This window comes from Ictidomys tridecemlineatus, chromosome 5 (assembly GCF_052094955.1).
Source record: "Ictidomys tridecemlineatus isolate mIctTri1 chromosome 5, mIctTri1.hap1, whole genome shotgun sequence".
NCBI classification, from domain to species: Eukaryota; Metazoa; Chordata; class Mammalia; order Rodentia; family Sciuridae; genus Ictidomys; species Ictidomys tridecemlineatus.
Window position 1 is genome coordinate 179,065,122 of NC_135481.1, and position 26,235 is coordinate 179,091,356.

Consider the following 26,235-nt stretch of genomic DNA (forward strand, 5'->3'; position numbering starts at 1 on the left):
GAGCCACATCCCCAGCCCACCATTCCCTTTTAATAGAGACCGAATGCCGGTCTGCTGGCAAGAACCAGTGGTTTATCCCAAAGCCAGTTCTGTTGTATCCAGTGATTATAATTCTGTCCTCTGGTATCCAAGAATTTATTTTCTCCTCACCCTGCCCCAGAGTCAACTCATTGAAGGTCTTGTTTCATATCTACCACTTTTTTTGGTAACATAGATGAACCCAGGGGTGCTTTTTTTTTTTTGGGTGCTACTGGGATTGAACCAAGCCTCCCAAACCACTGGGATTATAGGAGTGCACCACCACACCTGGCTGGACTGCTAGATTTTTTTTTTTTTTTGGTGCTACTGGGATTGAACCAAGGGCATTCTATCACTGAGCTGTATCCTCAACTCTTTTTATTTTGTATTTTGAGACAGGGTCTTGCTAAGTGGCTGACGTTGACCTCAGACTTGTGATTTATGAACCTCCTGCTTCAGCATCCTGAATCCCTGGGATTATAGGCATGCACCACTGTACCTGCTGTACTAGCCAATTTAATAGGAATATTATAAAGTAAAGAAATAGTTTAAAGAGATAGCTCATAAACAATCTAGCAGTAGTAGCTGAGAATCTGAATTTGAGTCATTGACTTTGTTGGTTTAGCCCTTTATCCTCCTGGGATTACAGTTGTGTGCCACAGTTCTTGGCTTTGCCTTTTTTTATTTTTTATTTTTTTCTTGTAGTTGTAGATGGACAGATTACCTTTATTTTACTAATTTGTTTATTTATTTATTTATTTTTGTGGTGCTGGGGATTGAACCCAGGGCCTTGTGCATGTGAAGCAAGCACTCTACCAACTGAGCTATGTCCCCAGCCCTTGTTTATTTATTTATTTATTTTTATGTGGTGCTAAGGATCAAACCCAGTGCTAGGCAATGCTCTGCCACTGAGATACAGCCCCAGTCCTGGCTTTTCCTTTTTTGACAGCAAACAAGGTCTCACTATATTGTTCAGGCTGGCCTTTAACTCCTGGGCTCAAGCTAATCCCTTTCCTCAGCCTTCCTAGTGGCTGGAATTACAGGCACATTCCAGTTAGTAGTATTCTTTTTTTTTTTTTTTTAAAGAGAGAGAGAGAGAGAGAGAGAGAATTTTTCATATTTATTTTTTAGTTCTCGGCGGACACAACATCTTTGTTGGTATGTGGTGCTGAGGATCGAACCCGGGCCGCACGCATGCCAGGCGAGCACGCTACCGCTTGAGCCACATCCCCAGCCCCTAGTAGTATTCTTTATTTATTTTTAGGCATCTGCCCAGTTTACAGTATAGTCCTACTGTATTGAGTATTATTTGAATATTTTCTTATTCTTAAACATATGAAGTATATCTAGTTTTTTCTAGAATTGCATGTAGAGAGCTCTGGATTTCTTTTCATTTTCACAAGTGATCTATTTTTATCCTGGTTGTATTCTTCAGATTGAAATGATTGAGTCCAAGATTATAAGCAGTTTTACAGCATTCTTGTCGCTTCCAGGCTGCAGTCTAAAAAGATGGCTGTCGTCAGATCCCTGGCAGTGTTCCAGTTTCCCCACAGCTGGGACAGTGTTAGCTTTTGTCCTTTATGAAAAATTAAATATTTCTGCTTCTTATACATTGATATGATAATTCTGACACATTGAAAAAACACCTATTTGCTTTGTCTTCCTGCATTTCAATTCTGTTTATATCTAAAAGCATGATTATAAGCATGGTATTAGGGGAGAGAGGAAATGGTTTGTCTATTTCTGGGGAAAATCTCGATTTTTTTCTTTTATTTAAAAATAAATAAATTAATAAATTAATTGTTTTGATACTGGGGATTGGATCCAGGGCCTTTCGCTTGAGTGCTCTGCCACTGAATTATCCCCTTAGTCCTTTTTCTTTGGTTCTGGGGATTGAACCCAGAGCGCTTTACCACTGAGCTACACCTCCAGCCCTTTTTTATTTTTTATTTTCACACAAGGTTTCAGTAAATTGCTTAAGGGCTTCACTAAATTTCTGAGACTGCCCTTGAATTTAGGATCTTTCTCCCTCAGCTTCCTGTGTTGTCAGGATTACAGGTGTGCACCACCATGCCTGGATTTTCTTTTTCATTTTATTGACATGGTTCTCACTATGTTGTCCAGGCTGTCCTCAAACTGGTAATACTCCTGCCTTAGCCTCCCAGTAGCTGGGATTACAGGCCTGGGTCATTGTGCCTTCCTAATTTTTGATGTTTATTTTTTGGTTGTAGTTGGACATAATACCCTTATTTTACTTATTTATTTATTTATGTGGTGTTGAGGATTGAACCCAGGGCCTTGCACTTGCTAGGCAAGCGCTCTACAGCTGAGCCACAACCCCAGCCCCCATAATCCTGCTATTTTTGATGAGGGATTTCTCTTGTCTTGGAGGACCTTGAAAACTGTTAGCCTTTGAGTATCTTAATTTCTTCTCTGAACTTCAGTTTTCATTTCTGTACCATGGAAATGTTAATTATTTTATCTAGTGATTGAGAAATTCCAGTAAAATAGTATTAAAATGAAATTTGCATTTAAAAATCTGGGTATATAAGTGGATGTGGTGGTGAATCTCTGTAATCCAGCAGTTTGGGAGGCTAAGGCAGAAGGATTGCAAATTTGAGTTCTGCCTGGGCAATTATCTAGCTTCTGTCTCAAAATAAAAAATTTAAAAAGGGCTGGGGATGTGTCTCAGCGACGTTACCACCCTTGTCTTCAGTCTCTAGTAGTGAAGAAAAAATTAAAAATTTGCATATATAAATAACATTTTTTAAAATTGTGAAAAAATATAAACATGTAATCCAAAATTAAAATCTTACTACCTGGACTATGTTGTAGCTCAGTGATAGAGTAGTTTTTAGCTTGTATGAAACCTAGGGCTTCACATATGCTACTTAACTACTGAGAATCCCTGCTAACAAGTAAACAATAAAATGAAAGTACATTCATAAGGTTAGAAATTTAAAAAAATATATTTTTTTAGTTGTAGTTGGACACAATATCTTTATTTTATTTATTGTTAGTTGTGCTGAGGATCAAACCCTGCGCCTCGCACGTGCTAGGCAAGTGCTCTACCGCTGAGCCACAACCCCAGCCCCAGATTAGAAATTTTTTAACAATATGGAAAAGTAAAAAATGTAAAGTTAAATTTTCATGTTTTGTTCCTGTCAATTTTTTTTTTTTTTTTGTGGTCCTGGGAATTGAACCCAAGGCCCCATACATGTTAGGCAATCTCTACCACTGAGCTACAACTCCAGCCTTCACAGAACTACTTAAAAAGTTTCTCAGTTTCTTCTAGGAAGTAATTTTGTGCACATGCTGGACTAGATTAATGTCTCTGTTTATGTCTATATTTGATTATTTATATTAATGGGATAGCTAGTCACAAGTATATGCCTTTTAGCTTTGTCTTTCTACTGGACAACAGTTATTGCAGATATCATCATCTAAGCGTTTACAGATTGCCACTATTCCTTTTATAAGCTGTACAATGTTCTGTTGTGTAGATGAACCACAATTCCTTTAATGAGGCCTACTTAAAATCTTTTTTTATTAGTTATAGGTAGACACACAATATATTTATTTATTTGTATGTGGTGCTGAGACTCTAACCCAGTGCCTCACACATGTGAGGCAAGCACTTTACCACTGAGCTACAGCCCCAGCCCTAAGGAGGCCCCTTTTTTTTTTTTTTTTTTAAAGAGAGAGTGAGAGAGGAGAGAGAGAGAGAGAGAGAGAGAGAGAGAGAGAGAGAGAGAGAGAGAGAATTTTTAATATTTATTTTTTAGTTCTCGGCGGACACAACATCTTTGTTGGTATGTGGTGCTGAGGATCGAACCCGGGCCGCACGCATGCCAGGCGAGCACGCTACCGCCTGAGCCACATCCCCAGCCCAAGGAGGCTCCTTTTGATGGACATTTTGGCTGCAGCAATGCAAAGCTCTTTTTATTAGTCATCTTTACAAATAATGTGGCTGACTTTGAGGGAGTATATCTAAGATAAGTTAATAGTGTGAAGTTGTTAGGTCAAAGAGTATTGGCATTTTTGTAGGTAGTGCCAAGTTACCTGTAGAAAAGCTTTTCCAGTTTATGCTTTTGGTGGAAGTATATATAAGCATATTCTTTTCTCCTTAGCCCTGTTAACAATACTTTTACATCTTAGGCAATCTGAGAATTGAAAAAATGTTGTTTTGATTTGCATTTCCATTAATTTAGGGTGGGTTATATGGGTATAACATCACATGTTTATCAGACCTTTGTATCTCCTCTCCTCCCCCACAATAATCAGTTATTAAACTTTGTCCTTTTGGGGGGGGGCGGGTTTGGGAACTGGGTATTGAACTCAGGGGCACTCTACCAGTGAGTCGCATCCCCAGCCCTATTTTGTATTTAAAAGACAGGGTCTCACTGAGTTGCTTAGTGTCTCACAGTTGCTGAGGCTGGATTTAAACTGGTGATCCTTCTGCCTCAGTCTCCTGAGCTGCTGGAATTAGAGACTTTGGGGTGCGCCACCATGCCTTCTCTAATTTTGTCCATTTTTAAGTGAATTGACTTTTTTGTCTTCCTTCTGTTTGCATTCTTTGTTAAAAAGGGAAGTTAGCTTTTTCTCTTATTTTCAATCATTTTCTCCTAGTTTATAGTTTGTGAAATGCCTTTTGAACTGTGCTATGCAACATACATTTAATGCTTTCATTACCATTGATGCTAAGGGCATTGACTGAATATGTATTTAATGAAATAAACTAGGCTCTCTGTCTCTTGTGGAGCCTAGGGCTCTTCATTTAGGAAAATTTGAATGTAAAGGAGTAATTTGAAGTACTGCCAAAGTCTTTAAAATGGAATCCTGTGTGGATACAGATTTGCATCAGACTTTTTTCTCTTATGAAATTTCCCTCGTGTCCATATTGAACATGGTTTTAGGAATGAAAACCTAAGGCCTGAAGAACGCATAAGTTAAAATGATTTATATTTACAACTAAGTGCAAAAGGTAAAAATATACTAAAATTTTTTTTTTCTTTGTGTATTACAGAAGTTGGGCTCTTTACCATTGAGCTACATCCTCAGCATCCTCTCCCCTTTATTTTTGTATCTGGGGTTGAACTCAGGAGCACTTAACCACTGAGCCACACCTCCAGCCCTTTTTATTTTTTTTATTTTGCTTAGTTGTTTAGGGCCTTGCTAAATTGCTGATGCTGGCTTGGATCCCGCAGTCGTCCTGCCTCAGCCTCCAAAACTGCTGGGATTACAGGTGTGGACCACCCTGTCCATCCCAGATTTTTTTTTTTTAATTCTAATCTTCAATTTTTCTTTTTTCAAACCTCTGGGGTGCTTTACCAATGAGCTATATCCCTAGTTCTTTTTATTTGTTTGTTTGTTTATTTATTTTTTGGTACTGGGAAATTGAACTGGGGGACACTCGACTACTGAGCTACATTCCCAGCCCAGTTTGGGTCTCACTGATTTACTCAGCCTAAATTGCTGAGGCTGGCTTTGAACTCTGGATCCTTCTGCCTCTTGCCCCAAGCCATTGGGATTACAGGCATGAACCACCAGTTTATTTTTTATTTTGAAACAGTGTTTCTCACTAAATTGCTAGTTTGACTTTAAGATCCTCCCTCTCAGCCTCCTAAATTCCTGGGATCATAAGTGTGGGCTTGGCTTTTTTTTTAAAAAATAGGGTCTCTAGGGCTGGGGATGTGGCTCAAGCCGTAGCGCGCTCGCCTGGCATGAGTGTGGCCCGGGTTTGATTCTCAGCACCACATACAAACAAAGATGTTGTGTCTGCCGATAAATAATAAATATTGAAATTCTCTCTCTCTCCCTCTCTCACTCTCTCTTTAAAAAAAAAATAGGGTCTCTAAATTGCCCAGGCTGGCCTCAGATTTGAGATCCTCAGCATTCCCAATAGCTATGATTACAGTCCTGTTTACAGCACCCAGCTATATTTATATTAGACTCTTTACTTTTTTTTTTTTTTTTTGCTGGGGATCAATCCCATGGCCTCATGCATGCTAGGCAAATGCTTTATCACTGAGCTACATCCCTAATTTGGGATTTAAAAAGAAATTGCTGGTGGTGCATGCCTGGGCAGTTTAGGAGACTGAGGCAGGAGGAGCTCAAATTCAAAGCCAGTCTCAGCAAGGCTTTAAGTAATTTAGCAAGACCCTATTCCTGGCTTCAATCCCTGGTATCTCCCCACCTACCAAAAAAAAAAAAAACCAAACAGAAAATTCTACCACCATACAGAGGTGGAGGGAAGATTGATGATGGGATGAGAAAATCAGATTAGTTTGATCTTGTTTGATACCAGAGTGAAACTTGAAACAGATGGGTCAGAGTTACAGTGAAGAGGTTCATGATTAATAAGAACTTTTTGACAATTCAACCTCAACCTCAAGAGTAACTTTTTTTTTTTTTTTTTAAACCCATTGGGAGGCCTGGGGATGTGGCTCAACTGGTAGCGTGCTCGCCTGGAGTGCGTGCGGCCCGGGTTCGATCCTCAGCACCACATACCAACAAAGATGTTGTGTCCGCGGAAAACTAAAAAATAAATATTAAAAATAAAATTCTCTCTCTCAAAAAAAAAAAAACCCATTGGGAATAATTTGCTTATCTTCCTTCATTTACTGCCTTTTCCCCTCATGCCTATTATTTTTAATTATTATTATTATTATTTTTTGGTACTAGAGATTGAACTCAGGGATGCTTTATAACTAAGCTACTTCCCCAGCCCTTTTTACTTTTTGAGACCGGGTCTCCTTAAGTTGCTCATCTGCCTCAGCCTCAGTGGCTAGAACGACTGGGCCCTCATGCCTTAATTTTAAAGGAAGGTCTCCAACGGGAGATTGTGTGGTAAACAGAATTAATTCAGAAATCAGGCATATCTGGACTTTTATTCTAGGGCCTGTCACTTAGCCCCTGAACTTCAGCCAAGTTATTTTAAATCTAATATTCTCATTTATGACAATAGTTGTAAATGGCTACTTATTTTATCAGCATTGTGCTCTTCAAATGGATTGACTCTCTTAATCCCCACACCCACTGCTTGAAGAGGGGTAGTATTATGATCACCTTCACCATTTTACAGAGAAGAAACAAATTCATAGAGGTTAAGTAATTTATACAAATTCATGCAGCTAAAATGGAGTGGAGCTGTGAATTCAAGGCCAGGCATTTGACCCCCATTACATTAAATTACATTACCTCTGAAGGGGGCTGGGCCTTGTAGCTCACTGAGCATTCCGTTCCACTCTGCCTTTCTTGTTAGGCATCACTTTTTTATATGATCTGTGCGGGCAGGCTGTTAATCAGAATATCACTTGGTATGCCTGAAGTCACAGATAAAAGGTAGATGTTTTGATGTAGCATTTCGGGGAAACTCAAATGAAGACTACCCTACTGATTGGATTATACTTACATGTCCAGTTTTGATCATTTTCTGGATGGTGTTAAGGAAAGCCAGTCAAACCTCTGACTCTCCCTTTCTCAGGGTCTATATATGTTTGAAACCCTGCTGCTCACATAGCTTCAGTTTATTATGTTTCAATGTCCTTTAATTAAGTTTAATTAACTGTTAACCATTCCTGCTTCTATTTGAGTTGTGTTTGTATTTCCCAGATTCAGCCCCCTGGAATGGGTTATTTAATAGCTACTTCATCCTTCACATGTTTTTTTTTTTGGTATGTGTTTGATACTAGGAGTTGAACCCACAGGCACTTTGCGATTGAGCTACATCCCCAGCTCTTTTCATTACTTTGAGACAGGAACTTGGATTCTTCTGCCTCAGCCTCCCAATTAGTGGGGGCTGTAGACATGTGCCACCATGCTCAGCTCTTGTCTCAGTGTCAGGAGAGGTTGATGTCCTTTGTAACTCTTAAATTTCATGGCAATTACAGCTTACCATTATTTTTGTTTACTGTCAATTTTTGTTTTCCCCCATTAAACTGAAGGATTCTTGAGGGCAGGAAGTGTATGTTTCTTGGTCTTGACTATTTCCCTAAATAATCACTGAGCAAATGTTTTTTGGCTGTGCCAGCAATTGATTGACTTTAATCATGATAATATTGTTTTGTGACATTCTGAGGGATGCTCCTTGTAGGCAAGACCTTGATAAGCAGTGCTGAGGGAAAGTTTCCTAATTCTTCAGTGCCAGAGACCATGTGATGGGCATGATAGAGGAGGAGGAATCAGAGGAGGGACACCTGTGTTGAAAGGAGGGCAAGCATGATAAAGGGCACTGTCAGGGTTTCATGGATCTTTGTGTTTTGAATAATGCCTGTTTGGTTTTTTATGTGTAGTGAGTGGTGCTACACTCTGGGCAGACTTTGCCTAAGTTTCATAAATATTTAATTGGCTTTTTCAGGAGAATAAAGGCAGCCCTGTTGATGACTGAAAATGACAAAGCATCCACCTAACAGACGAGGAATCAGCTTTGAAGTGGGAGCCCAGTTGGAAGCCCGGGACCGTTTAAAAAACTGGTACTTTTACCTTTTTTTGGTTGTTAATTGTTAATTAAACCCTTTAGTAAAGGCTTTTTGCCAGCACTGATAGAGAGTGGTAGCCTAGGCTTTTATGTGGTGTTTTCCTTCTCCTTAACTCTTGGAAGATGGAAGGAGACTTGTTTAGAAGGTGAGAATGTCCTTTCTCTTTGTTGTAGTGATTCCTGTGTCAGGGGGGCCATCTTGTGTCACCTTGGTCATATTGGTTCCCCTTTTTGACTGTCTATCTAAAGGAGTTAGGGAAAATGAAGCATGAGTGGCTGCTTGGAAGAGAATAGTTAATAGTGGCAACTCTCTTGCTCTTGGCTGCCTGTCTGGAAGAAGAAGAGAAAAATTAGGGACACAAGTGAAGAAAAGCATTTAAATCTGTGTTGTGTGCAGCCAGCCCCTCCTGGTTTCTAGCTGTGATGTGATATGGCTGAAATACAGTCACACAGGAGCTCTGTTAGGGTGATTCAGTTCAGAAGCTGAGGGGTTGCCATCCTATCTGTGTTATTGACTTTTGACCACCAGCTGCTATTTACGTTGTACACTGGTGTCATCTGTAAATGTAGGTACTGATAATATTGGCCTCATGGGACTATTATGAGAATCAAATAATAGAATATATGGGAAAAGGTCTTAAAAATTAAAGTGATTGTTGTGGTTAAGGATATCCTAGAATTGGTTATTTGTTAGTGCTCAAGGTATGGTTAGAGGTTTCAGATGCAAACCTTTTGAGTTTGTGCAAGATAAAGCTTAGCTCTTCTTGGGGGGTTAACTTAAACTAGACAGATGAACCAGTTCCTAGCTTCTGTCTAGAAAGAGAGGCAGGGAAGTGGCCTGTGCAGAAAACTGTTTCTGCTATTGAAATTAGAAGCACTGAACACTTGGTTATCTTTAGGCTGCTTGCATTATCTATGATTATTTCCTTTTATGGATTTCAGTTATTTATTTATTTATTTATTTATTTTGGTACTAGGGACAGGGTCTCGCTAAGTTACTTAGGGCCTCGGTAAATTGCTGAGGCTCATTTTGAACTTGCAATCCTCCTACCTCAGCCTCCTAGTTGCTGAAATTACAGGCATGTACCATCACAGCCAGCTTGGGTTTTAGTAGTTTTTTTAAATGCAGCTTTTGGTGGTAGAGAATCAAGAGAAGAAAAAAAAGTCTTATTTGGGGAAAAAAAAAATACAAAAAAACTAAAGTACAGCTAATCACAAAATAACCTGTATTTTTTACTCAGAATCAATAAATTTTGGACTGGGAATAGAGCTTAGAGATAGAGCACTTGCCTAGCATTTTCGAGGCCCTGAAATTTTCAATTTTTCAAATTTCAAAAATTCAATCCCCAGTATCTTAAAACAAATTTTAAAAAGCAATAAATGTGAATATTTTTGTTTAGTTGGATTTCAAAGCATTTCTGATATCATGGAAAAACATTTTTGTATCTTTCCCTATTCCCTTCCTTTGTTCCCAGAGGCAAAGGTCATTCTGAAGTTGCTTGTGTATTTTCTGTTCTAAATTTTTACCATTTTACTATATATGTATCCAAGGGCTAGAGTGCTTACATAGCATGGGTACTGCAAAAAAAAAAAGCTAGAGCTGTATCGGTATCCACTGATAATGTAATCATTTTGAGTTTAAAAAAAAAATAGACTTCTTGTTTATTTTCTGTAGTGTTAACTTTTTTAGGGTATTGGGATTGAACCCACTGGTGCTCTATTACCAAGTTATATCACCAGCCTTTTTAGTTTTTTTTTAATTTTGAGACAGGGTCTTGCTAAATTGCTCTGGTTGGCCTGGAACTTTTGTTCCTCCTGCCTCAGTCTCCTAAGTAACTGGGATTAGAGGCATTGTAATCCTGATTTGCAGCCATTACTTTTTTTCCCTAACCATATTTTTAATATAGAAATGAAAACATCATGGCTAATTTTTAAGAATAAATAATAAACATTTATTTATTTATTGAAAGAGGAGATTAAACCCAGTGGCACTTTACCACTAAGCTATATCCCTAGCAATCCCCCGCCCCCTTTTTTTTTCCTCCAAAATTTGAGACAGTAGCCAGGTGCAGTGTTGCATGCCTGCATGCCTACATGCCTACAATACCAGCTGCTTGGAGGCTGAGGCAGGAGCCTCAAAGCCAGCTTCAGCAATTTAGAAAGACCCTGTCTCTAAATAAAACTATAAAAAAGGGTTGGGAATGTGACTCAGTGTTAAGTTAAGTGCCTCTGGACTCAATTCCTGGTACCAAAAAAAAAAAAAAAATTAAGACAGGGTCTTGCTAAGTTGCTTAGGGCCTAATTTGCTGAGACTGACCTTGAACTCAGGATTGTCTTGCCTGAGCTACCTAGTCAGTGGGATTACAGTGCCACTGCACTCGGCTTTGTTTTTTTTTTATTTTGAGACAGGGTTCCATTTAGATGCAGATGTTGGCCTCAAATTTGTAATTCTCCTACCTTAGCCTCTGCAGTTGCTGGGAACATGGACATGTGCCACCATGTCTGGCTAATAACTAACATTTATTGAATGCTTGTTGTCATGAACTTTCTGGATTGTTCACTTTATCTTCTAGTTAACTGTCCTATGAAGTATGGATGCTATTATGAATCTCAGTTTTTTAATATATTTTATATAGTATTTACTTATTTATTGCAGTACAGGGAGATTAACCCAGGACCCCATGCATGGTAGTGAAGAGCTCTACTACTGAGCTACATCCCCTCTCCTTTTTTATTTTTATTTTTTTTATACCTTTTTTTTTTTTACAGGGCTGAGGACTGAACCCAGGGCCTTGCGCGTGGTAGGCAAGCGCTCTGCCACTGAGCTAAATCCCCAACCCCATCCTTTTTTTTTTTTTTAATATTTATTTTTTAATTGTAATTGGACACAATACATTTATTTTATTATTTTTTTAAATTTTTAATGTGGTGCTAAGGATCGAATCTACCACTGAGCCACAACTCCAGCCCCCATCCCCACTCTTTTATTTTATTTCTTTTTCTTTTTTCTTTTTTTGGTACTGGGGATTGAACTCAGTGGCACTTGACCACTGAGCCACATCCCCAGCCCTTTTATTTTATTTTGAGACAGGAGCTTGCTAGGTGGTCTCAAATCTTAGATCCAGTCTTTTGAGTAGCTGGGATCACAGGTGAGAGCCACCACATCTGGCTGTGAATCTACTTTTTGTAGTAAGAAAAAAACTGAGAGAGATGAAATCATTTGCTCAGTGTCACACAGTGGTTGGTCTTAATGTTCTTGTCAGTTTTCTTGTAATATCCAGACCGTATTCAGATTCTCCTGGTAAAGAATGTCTCTTACAACTTTTTTTTTTCCAAACAAGGTTCACATATTACATGTATTTTTTTGTCTTTTTGGTTGCTTTCATCCATGATTATTCTTTTTTTTTTTTTTTTTTTTACTATTTAAGTTGTTTATAGACCCTTATTTATTTATTATTTATTTATACGTGGTGCTGAGACTTGAATTCAGTGCTTCACCAAGTGCGCTACTGCTGAGCCCCAGACCCAGCTCCGTTATTATTCTTTTCCCTGCTTCATGGCATTAGTAAATTTTATGTGTTTTGGACAGCTGTTTTGTAGAATGTTCCACATTCCTAGTTGGTTACATTGTTTTATCATGGTGGGTTTGTTTTTTTGTTTCTTTTTTTGATACCCAGTCCTTTTTACTATTATTTATTTATTTGTACTAGGATCAAACCCAGGAGTGCTTAACCACTGAGCCATATCATCCCTAGCCCTTTTTATTTTTCAATTTGAGATAAGATTTCCCTAAATTGCTTAAGGCTTTGCTGAGTTAAAGAGGCTAATCTTGAACTTGAAATCCTGAGCTGCTGGAATTATAATGTGCACCAGGGCTCCTGGTTGTTTCCTGTATTCTCTTATATTTCCTATAAACTGGAAGTGAGGCCTTGACTTCAGAGTAAACTTTTTGGGTTTTTCTGGTGGTGTTGGGGATTGAACTCAGGACCTTGTGCATGCTCTGAGGCAAGCACTCTACCAACTGAGCTATATCCCCAGCTCTAAACATTTTTTTTTTTTTTAAATAGAATGACTCAATAGTAATTCCATGTGTTTCATATTATGTCACATCAGGGGACACAAAACTAGATAGACCCACTGTTCTGTGTATTACTTGGATAAGGTAATGACCACCATCTCTCACCATTATAAAGGTATTTTTTTCCTTGGGCAAGTAGAAAATAACCTGAAGGTATATTTGGTTCATGTTAATATACTGTTACCCCACACCATCTTCCTAAAGATTTTAATATCATTTGATGATCCTTGCCTTAATAAGTTGTTAAACTGGAGGTGGGAAAATCGTGATTTTTCTCCTGTAATTCTTTTTCTTTGTTTTTACTTGGTCTCCTGTCTATGTTTCAATAGTTGATGTTCTTTTCTAAGAAGATTCTTCTCAGTGTGAGGCACTGGGTTCAATCTTTAGCACTACATAAAAATAAACAAATAAAATAAAGGCATGCTATCCATCCACAACTACAAAAAAAGAAGAAGAAGAAGAAGACACATCTCTTCCTTTCATTTTTGTTCAATACTGGGGATCGAACCCAGGGATAGTCTACGAATAAACTACATCCCCAGTTCTTTTTATTTTGTATTTTGAGACAGGGTCTCACTAAGTCTCTGAGGCTGACTTTAAACTTGTGATCATCCATTATCAGTTTCTTAAGACACTGAAATTATGGGTGCGTGTCTTTATTCCTGGCTATTCATTGTTTTTTTTTGTTTTTTTTTTTTAAGAGAGTGAGTGAGAGAGGAGAGAGAGAGAGAGAGAGAATTTTTTTTTTTTTTTTAATATTTATTTTCTAGTTCTCGGCGGACACAACATCTTTGTTGGTATGTGGTGCTGAGGATCAAACCCGGGCCGAACGCATGCCAGGCAAGCGTGCTACCGCTTGAGCCACATCCCCAGCCCTATTCATTGTTTTTAGTTCTAAAATTATCCCATATTTGGGTAATGGGAAGTTTTATAAATCAGCTCCTTTGTTTTTTTTTTTACATAGTCATGTTCGTCCTTGAGAATTATCTTTTCTGGCACTCCTAGAAGCCCCAGGCATAGCTTCCACTTTTTGTGTCCCTGACCCTAGATTCAGCAAGTTCCCCAAGAGAGTCTGGTTCCTTTTGTTAGGAAATAGTACTTTTGGCCCTTTGTATCCATGGGTTTCATATCTTCGAATTCAGCCAGTCTTGGTTGAAAGTATCTGGGGAAAAAAAAAAGCATCTGTACTGACCATGTAGAGACTTTTTTCTTGTCTTTATTCCCCAAACAGTATAGTATAAAACTTATTTACATAGCATTTATGTTAGGTTAGTTTTATAAGAAATCTAGAAGATTCAAAGTATAGGAGAGGAGAGGATAATACAGAGGATGTGTGTGTGTGTGTGTGTGTGTGTGTGTGTGTGTGTGTGTGTATTATATGCAAATACTATATCATTTTTATATAAGGAACTTGAAAACAGACTTTAGTATGTACGTATTTTGGGATAAGTGGGATCCTGAAATTAATCATCCCTGGATGCCAAGGGATGTATTTAGAAATTAAACTCTGGACTCTGGGTGTCACTTTAAGCCCCTTTCAGTGGATGGAGCTAAGAAACAGATTTTTTGAAAAACTATGAGTTCATTTTAATATCTTCAATTTAAATTTGATATTTTAACATTTACGTACATATATACAAGATATTTACATACATATATACAAGATATGTATGTTTATATATGTATCTTTAGCTTTATTGAGGTTTAGTTGCCAGGAATTTATGTATTTTTATTTTTGTTTTTATCTACTCATTTTTTCTTGGGGGGTAGTGATGTACCAGGAGTTGAACTCAGGGACGCTCAACCACTGAGTCACATCCCCAGCCCTATTTTGTATTTTATTTAGAGACAGGGTCTCACTGAATTCGCAATCCTCCTGTCTCAGCCTCCCAACCTACTGGGATGTGCCACCATGTTCTGCTGTCTTTCTTTACTCTTACACTGAAAATTTTTCTTTCTTTCTTTCTTTCTTTTTTTTTTTTTTTTTTTTAGCTGTAGGTGGACACAATACCTTTATTTTATTTATTTATATATAGGTGCTGAGGCTCAAACCCAGGGCATCACACGTGCTAGGTGAGTGCTCTACCTCTAAGCCACAACTCCTGCTCAAATTTTTGTTCTTATTCATGCTTTTACCTATTTTTATATTCTACATTTTTCATTAAATAGTTTCAAAGTTACAATAACAATATTACTAACAAATATACTGAATGAATGTTAAGATTTTTTTCTTTTGGGCCAGGTACAATGGTACATGCCTGTAGTCCCAGCAATTGAGTATGCTGAGGCAGGAAGATCACAGGTTGGAGACTAGCCTCAGCAACTTCATGAGACTCTCATCAACTTAATGAGACGCTATTTCAAAATAAAAAATTAAAAGGACTGAGGAGCTGGGATTGTAGCTCAGTGGTAGATTGCTTGCCTAACACGTGTAAGACACTGGGTTTAATTCTTTCTTTCTCTGTTTCTTTCTTTCTTTCTTTCTTTTTTTTTTTTTTTTTAAAGAGAGAGAGAGAGAGAGAGAGAGAGGGAGGAGAGAGAATTTTTTAATATTTATTTTTTAGTTTTCGGAGGACACAACATCTTTGTATGTGGTGCTGAGGATCGAACCCGGGCTGCATGCATGCCAGGCGAGCGCGCTACCACTTGAGCCACATCCCCAGCCCTCCAGTGTTGCTGGTGTGACAGGCATGCACCACTGTACCCAGCCTATGTTTAGTTTCTTGTCTGCAATTCCACTAATAGGATACAAAACAATTTTAACCCCCTAAATAATTCTCTCATGTATACCTTTGCCAACCTGTAATATTTGATTTGATTATTTTGTTTATTCATCAATGTTTCTCCACTAGAGTGCAAGGTCAGTGAGGGATAGTGTGTTAGATTGTTTTCTAAGAAGTAAAACAAATAACCCTATGTGTTCCCAGCAACTCTGGACAGTAAAGTAGGAGGATCACAAGTTTGAGGTCTGCTTAAGCAGTGTCCTGAGACCCTTTTTTTGTTTTGTTTTGTTTTTTAATCTTAAAAAATTTTATTTTGGGCTGGGGATGTGGCTCAAGCGGTAGCGCGCTCGCCTGGCATGCGTGCGGCCCGGGTTCGATCCTCAGCACCACATACCAACAAAGATGTTGTGTCCGCCGAGAACTAAAAAATAAATATTAAAAATTCTCTCTCTCTCTCCCCACTCTCTCTTTAAAAAAAAAAAAATTATTTTTTTATTGGTGTGTGGTGCTGAGGATCGAAACCAGTGCCTCACACGGGCCAAGTGAGTACTCTGCCACTGAACCATGACCACAGCCCAAGACCCTGTCTTAAAATAAATGAAAAAAGGACTGGGGACATAGCTCAGCAGCAGTACACCTAGGTTCAATCCTGGTACCACAAAATTTAAAAAAAAAATTAAAGCAATAGAGTAATAATTGGGGAAAATTGATTGGGGGAAATGGGAAGCGGGTTAGAGGATAGGAAAGATTTCAGACTGCCTTCCAAATCCTACCCAATGGAGGATATATAGAGTAGGAAGATAGGAAAAGTCTTAGACTACAGTTCAGTAATATATGTGAAAGGACAAAATTATAACAGTTTAAATTAAATATTTTTCATCCTTTAAAATTTTTCTTTCTTTGGGTTGAACTAGGGACTTCGTACAACGCAAGGCAAGCAATGAGCTACATCTCTAGGCTTTTTTATTTTGAGACAAGGTCTAAGTTGCTCAGTTGGCCTTGAACAAATATGCAATCCTTCTGCCTCAACCTACAAACATGTAGTCCCAGCTGCTTCAGAGGGTGAGAGGCTTGAGGATTACTTGAGCCCACGATTTAGAGACTGGCCTGGGTGACTTAGGGACACCTTATCTAAAAACAACAACATCAAAAACCTAAAAAACAAAACAAAACACAGAAAGGACTGGGATATAGCTCAGTTGGTAGAGTACTTGGCTTGCATGCACAAGGCCCTGGATTCAGTTCCCAGCACCATAAAAAAACAAAACAAACAAAAAAATTAGAACCAGCAATACTTTATTCCATAAAATAGTCAAAGTGTTCTGAAGGACAGATTAAAAGAGTTACTTTTGTAGGCAGAGAAGTTTTGAAGAAAGCAAAAGCAAAAAGCAGATTGGTCATTTCAGCTGATTTCCTTTTAAGGCAGTACAGGTAGACAGAATAATAGAACAATCACTGATTGGCTAATATCGTTACTTCAGATTACCTGTTCTGTCTGAGGATTATGGCATAAAGAATTTCATTTTCATGTCTATTGAAATTGAACTATTTGATAAATTTGATAAGAAATCCAATCTTGATTTCTTATTTTCAACTTGGCAAAGTGAAGTTGTGATTCTATTTCAATTTTTAGCCTGGCCTGTTGGGGCCTAATGCAAGAATTATTTCAAAACAGTAGTCCCCTGTAATTTCTGTTTAACGTGAGAAAGTTTTGGCAGAGCATATGTGGAATTCTTAAGCCAAAGTTTCTGTCAGAAAAGACCCATCTTCCAAGAAGAGAGATGCCTGTTCTTTCAGTCATTAGCTGGGTCCTGACCCTGGGAAATTGTGGTAATGGCACTAGGTTCTGATGGATTTGTGGCTGGGTCTGGTTACTAAGCTATAGATGAGAATGTGATAGGTATATTTTTGAGTCAGGCACAGGTGTGCTATCTGTTTTGTTCACTGGGTCAAAGAACCTTGCACATGCTAGGCATGAACTCTAGCGCTAAGTTTTACCCCCAACCAGAGATTTTTTTTTCTTTTCTTTCTTTCAGTGCTGGGTATTGAACCCAGGACCTTGTACTGATCCACACTGATCTACAGAGCTATATCCCAAATAGTAAATGTTTTTACTATTGCAGAATTAGATAGCTATTATACAAAGGACCTACTATTTATTGATGGTTCTATGTCTTACTCTCCATGTATAGCTTATCTATTAAATCTTCTCAACAAGCTATATGGTTGTTTATTGTTTCCAATTATAAATGAGGGAAGAAACTGAGGTTCACAGAGGTAAAAGTCCGTCATTGCAAATTATAGAGCTAGTGGGTGGTAGAGCTAGGATTTGAACCCCTGTTCATCTGACTCCGATGTCATGTCACCAGACATGCCTCTCATTTCTTGTCCTGATGGTATTTTTTCTGCTGTTCCCTATTTTTTAGATTTGTTGCTAGTTGCAAAAACAAAAACAAAAATAAAACCGAGAACCCAAACATAAAAATGGTTATATTTTTCAAAACCCATGTGACAGAAATACATGGAAAGTGATAGGGCAGTGGTGCAGGACTGTAATCCCAGGGACTTGCCTATAATCCCAGTGCCTGGGGTGGCTGAGGTAAGAGGGTTTCAAGTTGAAGGCCAGCTCCAACAATTTAGCAAGACTCTAACTCAATGTAAAAATTATTATAAAATTTTAAAAAGGGCTGGGGATATAGCTTAGTGGTAGAGTGCTCCTGGATTCAATTCCCACTACTAGGGGGTGGGATTCATAGAAAGCAAATGTTGCTTAGAGTGGGTGTGTGGGTCTCTGGATTTATACTTCATATTTATAATAGAACTATATATTTGATTTATTTTGTTTGCATTGTTTATACAGAAGCCTAGTTTTTCCTCTCACCTTTATATGCTGCACATACAATATTTCTGTTAAAATAATAATGGCAATGACAGCTAACACATCTCAAAATTCGCTGTGTCAGATATGATGTTAATTGCTTTACATTGGCTGTCTCATTTAATCTCTGACAGAAATACTCATTTGAGGTGAGGGTTGTTACTCAGTGCTAGAGCACATAGAATGCTTCAGACACTGGGTTCAGTTCTCAGCACACACATACACACAAACATACACACACACACACACAAAAAGAAAAGGATGGCAAGCATAGTGGCACACACCTGTACACATCTGTAATCCCAGAGATTTAGGAGACTGAGGCAGGAAGATTCTAAATTTGAATCCAGCCTTAGTAATTTAGTCAGACCCTCAACAACTTAGCAAAACCCTGTCTCAAAATAAAAAATAAAAAGGACTATGGACATGGTTCAGTGGTAAAGCAACCTGGGTTCAATCCCAAGTACCAAAAAAAAAAAAAAAATTAAATTAAAAATAAAATATTTAGGGTGTGGAGATGTAGCTCCGTGGTAGAATGGGCATGAGTTGGGTTCATTTCCAGCACTGCAAACAAGCCAAACAGATTTATATTTTCTGTGGAGGTTGTTAGTTCACAAGGCAGTTTTTCTCATGTCATCTCATCAAGCAGGCTGTGGAATATGGATAAGGATCCATGTTCTAAATTTGGAGCTTCCTCTTGTGGGTAAGCTTTCATGTCCATTCCCTTCTGAGTAGTGTGGGTAATCCTGCCTGCCCTGCTCATGTCCAGAGTTGTATGTATGAAATGCTAACACATGACTGGCTGCAGTTTCCCAGTAAAGATTCTTCATGGATAGAATATAAACTGCTTGCCCCGCCTGTGCCTTCCGCCTTCTTTTTGTCATCTGTCAGGAGCACACCATCTGTCCTAAGCTGTAGGCTGGCCTTGCATGTGCTTACTATGAATACAGTGAAAAACTTCTTCTGTCTATTGCTTTCCTGGTCCTTCGGTACATTTCCATTTAAGTTGATCATAGTTTCCATCCATTTCATGTACAAAGGGCTTAAAAATCTGAGTTTTGGATCTTTATTTATTTATTTTTTTGGGGGTACCAGGGATTGAACTCAGGGGCACTCAACCACTGAGCCACATCCCCAGCCCAATTTTTGTATATTATTGGAGACAAGAGTCTCACTGAGTTACTTAGTGCCTCACTGATGCTGAGTCTGGCTTTGATCAGGACTCCTGTCTCAGCCTCCCCAGCCACTGCGCCTGGCCTAAAAAAAAAAAAAAACTTTTTTAGCTCTCTTTTTTGCTTTGTTTCTTTTTTCCTTCCTCCCTCTTTTGTTTCCTGTTGAATCCAGGGTGCTCTACCACTTAGATTCCCTGATCCTTTCTTTTTTTGGTACCAGGGATTGAACCCAGGGTTGCTTGACCACTGAGCCACATCCCCAGCCATTTTTTTTTTTTTTTTATTTTTTAGTTGTTGACAGACCTTTATTTTATTCATTTATTTATATGCGGTGCTGAGAATTGAGCCTAGTGCCTCAGATATGCAGGGCAAGTGCTCTACCACTGAGCCACAACCCTAGCCTCATCCCCAGCCATTTTTTTAAAGAGAGAGAGAGGGCCTGGGGATGTGGCTCAAGCGGTAGCGCGCTTGCCTGGCATGCGTGCGGCCCGGGTTCGATCCTTAGCACCGCATACCAACAAAGATGTTGTGTCCGCCGAGAACTAAGAAATAAATATTAAAAAAAAAATTCTCTCTCTTTCTCTCTCCTCTCTCACTCTCTCTTTAAAAAAAAATAGAGAATTTTAAATATTTATTTATTTATTTTAGTTTTTGGCGGATACAACATCTTTGTTTTTATGTGGTGCTGAGGATCGAACCCGGGCCGCACGCATGCCAGGCGAGCGCGCTACCGCTTAAGCCACATCCCCAGCCCGCCCCAGCCATTTTTAAAGGTATTTTCTTTAGAGACAGGGTCTCTTTGAGTTGCTTAGGGCCTTGCTAAATTGCTGAGGCTGACTTTGAACTCAGGATCCTCCTGCTTTAGCCTATGGGATTTTATGGGATTACAGGCTCATGCCACTCATGCCACTGTGCCCACCTACCCTTTTCATTTTGAGACTGATTTTCACTGAGTTGTGCAGCCTGTTCTCAAAATTCCAATCCTCCTGTCTCGACTTCCTTAGTAGTCTTTAGTCTCGGCCTTGATAGTAATCTTCCTCACTTCCTTCTTTTATTTCTTTTTATATGGCTTTTATAGTTATGCATAGTATCTGGGTTCATCACGACAAACTCATACTTTTTTTTTTTTTTTTTAAGTAATCTTTCTTTTCTGAGCTTTCCACTAACAAGAATTGGAATGTCTGCTGTGAGTCAGGCATTCCATTGAGTATCATGGAATGAAGAAAAATTACAAAAGTCCTTCAAAAAGTTTGGAGATGATTAGGGTATTTGGTTTTGGCTGTAGCATTTATGGCCAAGGGTTCTCTTTTTTAAAATTTTTTTAAAGTTATAGATGGACACAATATTTTGTTTATTTAGATTATTTACTTATTTATTTTAAAATGTGGTGTTGAGGATTGAACCTAGTGCCTCAGGCATGCTCAGCAAGCACTATACTACTGAGCCACAAACAACCCCAGCCCTGGTCAAGGTTTTTTTTTTTTTTTTTTTTTTTTGGTACTGGGGATTGATCCCAGGGCTTATGCATGTGAAGTAAGCTCTCTACCAACTGAGCTATATCCCCAGCCCTGGCCAAGGGTTCTTAATTGTATGTTTTCATTGCTTCTGTCTTTGCAAATGATTCACCTTTATTGAGTGATTTACTTTGTACCAGGGCAGGCTTTTTATGGAACATCTCACAACACTATAAATTGGGCAGTTCTATTATTCCCATTTTATATATGAGGAAACAGTAATTAAGTAAGTTTCCTAAAGTTAAACAGCCTAGTAAGTGGTGAATTTGGGATTTAATTAATTAATAAATTTTTTTTGATCTTGATATTGAACCCAGGTGCTCTTTACTTTGAGTTACATCCCTAGTCCCTTTTTTTTTGGGAGACAGGGTCTTGCTAAGTTGCCAATGCTGGCCTTGAACTAACTTTTTTTTTTTTTTTTTTTTGTAGTTGTAGATGGACAGCATGCCTTTATTTTATTTGTTTATTTTTATGTGGTGCTAGCAAGCAAGCGTTCTGCTGTGGAGCTATAGCCCCTGGTCCCTGGCCAGTGAACTTTCGATCATCTTTCCTCTTGTCCCAGTCTCCCAAACTGCTGGAATTATAGGCATGTGCCACATGCCTGGCTAAATTTGGAATTTAAATACAGGTAGTCTGGTTTCTAAGCATGCTAGGTTGTTTTTTTGTTTTTTTCTTTTATCTTTTTTCTCTGTTCTGTTTATTTTGGTTCTGGCAATTGAACCCTGGCCCTTGCACATGCTAAGCTCAGCTGCTGAATTATACCATCAGCCCTTTATTTTATTTTGAGACAGGGTTTCCCTAAATTGCCCAGGCTGGCTTCCAATTTACCATCCTCCTGTCTCAACTTCCCAAATACCTGAGATTACAGGCGTGTGCCATCAAATCCTGTACAGTGTCTGGCCTTGATACCATGCTGAGTCTTGCATCTAGAATAGAAAATAAAGTTCCTGAAATTAATTATATCATGAGGGGGTATTTACTCTGTACAAAGTAAGCATAAAAACCCCCGGGGGAGAACAGTTAATTTCATGTGTGGGAATTTCAGAATGTTTCACAAATATGACTTTTGTAGCCAAGTTACTCATTTGTTGCTAGATGAGATTAGATTGGGGGTTTGAAGAAGACCACAGATATAAAGTGCCAATGTAATCACATCTTATCCAAAGTACTTATTATATATGTGATTTATCATGTGATATTCATGTTGGTCATCTGGCTGAGGAGTGTTTATCAGTTTCTCCACTGTAAAGTTACTTCTTGTCCTGCTTCCCACACATTTTGGAAATCACCATATGTGGCCCACACTATAAAGTGGAATGTTTTGATCTATCTTCAGGGAGGATATTTATATATATTATTTGAACAGGCGATTTTCTCCTCCACTTCCATATGTATATATGTATGTATATGTATTTATTTTTGTTTTTAAAATTTCTCTTCTGGTTGTTTTTAATTTAAAAAATTTCCCCATTAATTTATTTATATTAATATGTACTCAGATATTTGTTTTATGCTTTGGTTTATATTCCAGTATTACTTTATTTTGTTGCTCATATTGTTCCTTTGGAAGATCTTTCAGTTGGCTTCTATGACTTTTTGTTGTTGTTGATACTAGGGATTGAACCCAAGGGCACTCTACCACTGTGCTATATCCCCAGCTCTTTATTTTGAGACAGAATCTTATGAAATTTCCAAAACTGACTTCAAACTACTTCTTGCCTCAACCTCTTTAATAGCAGGGATTACAGGCCTGCACCACCATGCCTGGCTTGTCTCAGCCCTTTTAAATTTAATTATTTATGGGGCTGGGGTTGTGGCTCAGTGGTAGAGCGTTTGCCTAGCATATGTGAGGCACTGGGTTTGATCCTCAGCACCACATATAAATAAATAAAAAATAAAAATTCATCAACAACTAAAAAATATTAAAAATAATAAAAATAATAAATTTAATTATTTAATTTATTTTGGTACTGGAGATTGAACCCAAGGTTGCTATACTTTTGAACTATATTATATTTCCAGTCCTTTTTTTTTTTTTTTTAAATTTTGAGACAGGGTCTTCCTACATTGCTGAGACTGGCCTGAAATTTGTAATCTTTTTGCCTTAGCTTCCCTAATCACAGGGATTTCAGATGTGTGCCACTGAACTTGGCTCCTATCCCTTTTATTTTGAAACAGGGTTTGGTTAAGTTGCCCAGGCTGGCCTCATATTTATGATCCTCCTGCCTCAGCCTCTCAAGTAATTGGGATTGCAGATGTTCACCACTGGCCTTGGTCTTGCTTTCCTTTTTGAAACAGTGTCTTGCTAGGTTGGCCAGGCTGGCCTCAAACTTCTGATCCTCCTGCTTTAGCCTCTCAGATTGCTGGATTATAGGCATGTATTACATTTGGATTTTATTTTAAAAAGACTTTATTGAGCCTAGTGTGGTGTCATACACCTACAATCCCATTGATTTTTGACGCCTGAGGAAGCAGGAAGATCCGAAGTCAACCTGAGAAACTTAATGAGACTCTGTCTCAAAATAAAATATTATCCCTGGATTCAACTCTAGTACCAAAAAACAAAACAAAACAAAAAAATGCTTTATTGATATATAATTTACCATAAAATATACAAATCTTAAAGAGTAAAGCTTTATGGATAAACTTTTACACATGCATACTCCTCTGTAACCATCATCCAAATGAAGATATAGTTAATTTTGGACACCTCAGAAGGCCTTTTATTTTTTACCCACTTTTGCCAGCTCCCTCCTCTATAGAGGGAAGCAATGTTTGCATTTAAAGTGATCCCCCACAGGGCTGGGGTTGTGGCTCAGCAGTAGAGTCCTTGCCTAGTGGGAGGCCCTGGGTTCCATCCTCAGCACCACATAAAAATAAACAAAATAAGGGTTTGTACCCAACTAAAATATATATATATATATATATATAAAGTAAAGTAAAGTGATCCCCCACAGCATGTTGATTTTTTTTTTTTTTTCTCCCTCTCCTGGCCACATTCAGCTTCTTGGGTACAAGAGCTGTGAATGTGGAGAGTTTGATATAACCAGAAGTTAAAGGTAGTCATGATGGAGGGGGAGAGGAGCCAATATATTCAAGAAACTGAGAATAGGGAATGAGGAAATTTTTGGGTGAGGATGAGAGCTGGAGGTGGCAGAAGGAGTAATGTCAGCAAAAGTATTCAGGATTTGAAAGAACATGGTGTGTTCAAAGGATGCACAGGCAGAACAGAGCTGGGAAGTTGAAGGAGGGATTTAAGTCAGGAGATAGATCCCCTTGATCGGAATAGGAAAGTGGTAGCATTCTTTTAGTCACTGAGTATTTATTGAGTGGTTCTGTATCAATCTCTTTGTCTGGAACTAATAGAGGGGTTTAGGGGTCGTCTGTACTCACTGACTGTTGCTGGTGAAAAGAAACTGGGAGGAAAGATGAATTCAAGACCATTCTTGAGTTAGAAGCGTGAGGTCTTGATTAATGGAAGTGGTGAGGGGGTGAAGAAAGAGTTAAAGCATTGAAAACAGCAGTTTTCCTGCAGCTTAATAGTCAACTCTTTGTTTTTCACTAAATATATCTTCTGTCTCTATCCTCTCTCCACCAAAGGCTGGTGATAGCTTAGAATGTTACTTTTGTGCATAGAAATTATTGGCTTCTGTTGTGTGTTCCAAGCCTGGAATAGAGGCAGAGTCTGATTATTGAAGCAAAATAAATGCTGTATGTTTGTAGAAAGTCTATTTATATAAAAAAGAATGTGGGGCTGGGGATGTGGCTCAAGCGGTAGCGCGCTCGCCTGGCATGTGTGCGGCCCGGGTTCGATCCTCAGCACCACATACAAAGATGTTGTGTCCGCCGAGAACTAAGAATAAATAAATAAATATTAACATTCTCTCTCTCTTTAAAAAAATAAAATAAAATAAAAATAAAAAAGAATGTGTAGGAGCCTGAGTATCCAACCTCTGGGATGTAAGAGCTCCAACCTCTGGGTGAATAGTTAGGCAAATTGTGGGCTACACATCAGGTAGACTATTAAGTAGCAGGATATAACACACCTCTGTGATGTGTGTCACTGTAAGAATATTTAAATGTGAAGTCAAATTAAGAGCAGAAAGCTTTTCCCGGTATAAAGTAAAAGGTAGATTTGGATACTGATTTTGGTTATTCCTCTTCTTGGACACTTTCCTTCCCTCCCTCCCCCTCTTTCTCTCTCTCTCTCTCTCTCTCTGTCTCTCTTTTTTCTTTCTGGTATGGAGATTGAACTCAGGGACACTTTACCACCTTCCCACCCGCTTTTATTTTTTTAGATAGGGTTTAAATTGCTAAGGTTTGCCTCCCAAGTCTCGGAGATTACAGGTAGAGCCCTGTAATCTGGCTAGTTGTGGGTGCGCTCTCTTTTTTTAAATATTTTTTTTTAGTTATAGATGGACAGAATACCTTTATTTATTTAATTTATTTTTATGTGGTGCTGAGGATCAAACCCAGTGCCTCACATGTGCTAGGTGAGCACTGTACTGCTGAGCCACAACCCCAGCCCTAGTTGCTCTGTTTGAGTCTTCATTTTTACAAATGTAAATTGGGGGCAGTGATAATAATCCCTCATAAATCTCGTAGGATGGTAGCAAGGATCAAAAGAAATACTTAAAAATTTTTTTTTGTAGTTGTAAATGGACAGAATGCTTTTATTTCATTTGTTTATTATTATTATTATTATTGTTATTGTTATTATTATTTTTTATGTGGTGCTGAGGATCGAACCAGTGTTTCACTCATGCTAGGCGAGTGCTCTACCTCTGAGCTACACCCCAGCCCAAAAGAAATACTTTATGAAAATGTAGTTTATAAACCCTGGAGAAAGCTACACACATTAATTATTAATATATGGATGAATACTGACTAATTGGAGTAGAAATTTCCAAAAGAAATTATTTTCTTTCTGGTTCCTACCCACTCCCATAGCATTTCTTTCTTTTTGTTGGGGAGGGGGATAACTGGGATTGAACCCAGGGGTGCTTTTACCACTGAGCTGTATCCCCAGCCCTTCTTTTTTTTTTTTTTTTTTTGAGAGAGAGAATTTTTTAATATTTATTTTTTAGTTTTCGGCAGACACAACATCTTTATTTGTATGTGGTGCTGAGGATTGAAGCCAGCGCCGCGTGGCAACGAGCGTGCTACCGCTTGAGCCACATCCCCAGCCCTCCCCAGCCTTTTTAAATTTTATTTTGAGACAGGGTCTTGCTAAATTGCCTAGACTGGAGTCAAACCTGTGATCCTCCTGCCTCAGCTTCTTGAGTCACTAGGATTATAGGCCTGTACCACTGCTCCCAGGTATGGTACAGCTTGATTTTATTGAGGATCACTTGAGGCTTCCTGGGGCTTAAG

At 38.5% G+C, this 26,235-nt stretch overlaps 1 protein-coding gene across 7 annotated transcripts in view; it reads left to right on the forward strand.

Annotated features, from left to right (window-relative positions):
- The window catches only part of Phf20 (PHD finger protein 20), a 126,324-nt gene that overhangs the window by 16,266 nt on the left and 83,823 nt on the right, over positions 1-26,235 (forward strand). For 6 of the 7 annotated variants that reach the window (XM_005329880.5, XM_021729561.3, XM_040275985.2 and 3 more), the window contains one exon: positions 8,378-8,492. The exons of the other annotated variant lie outside the window; for it this stretch is intronic. In XM_005329880.5, the coding sequence (XP_005329937.1) occupies positions 8,410-8,492 (83 nt within the window). In that variant the 5' untranslated portion in view covers positions 8,378-8,409. The remainder of the gene's footprint in view (positions 1-8,377; positions 8,493-26,235) is intronic. 7 annotated transcript variants of the gene reach the window in all.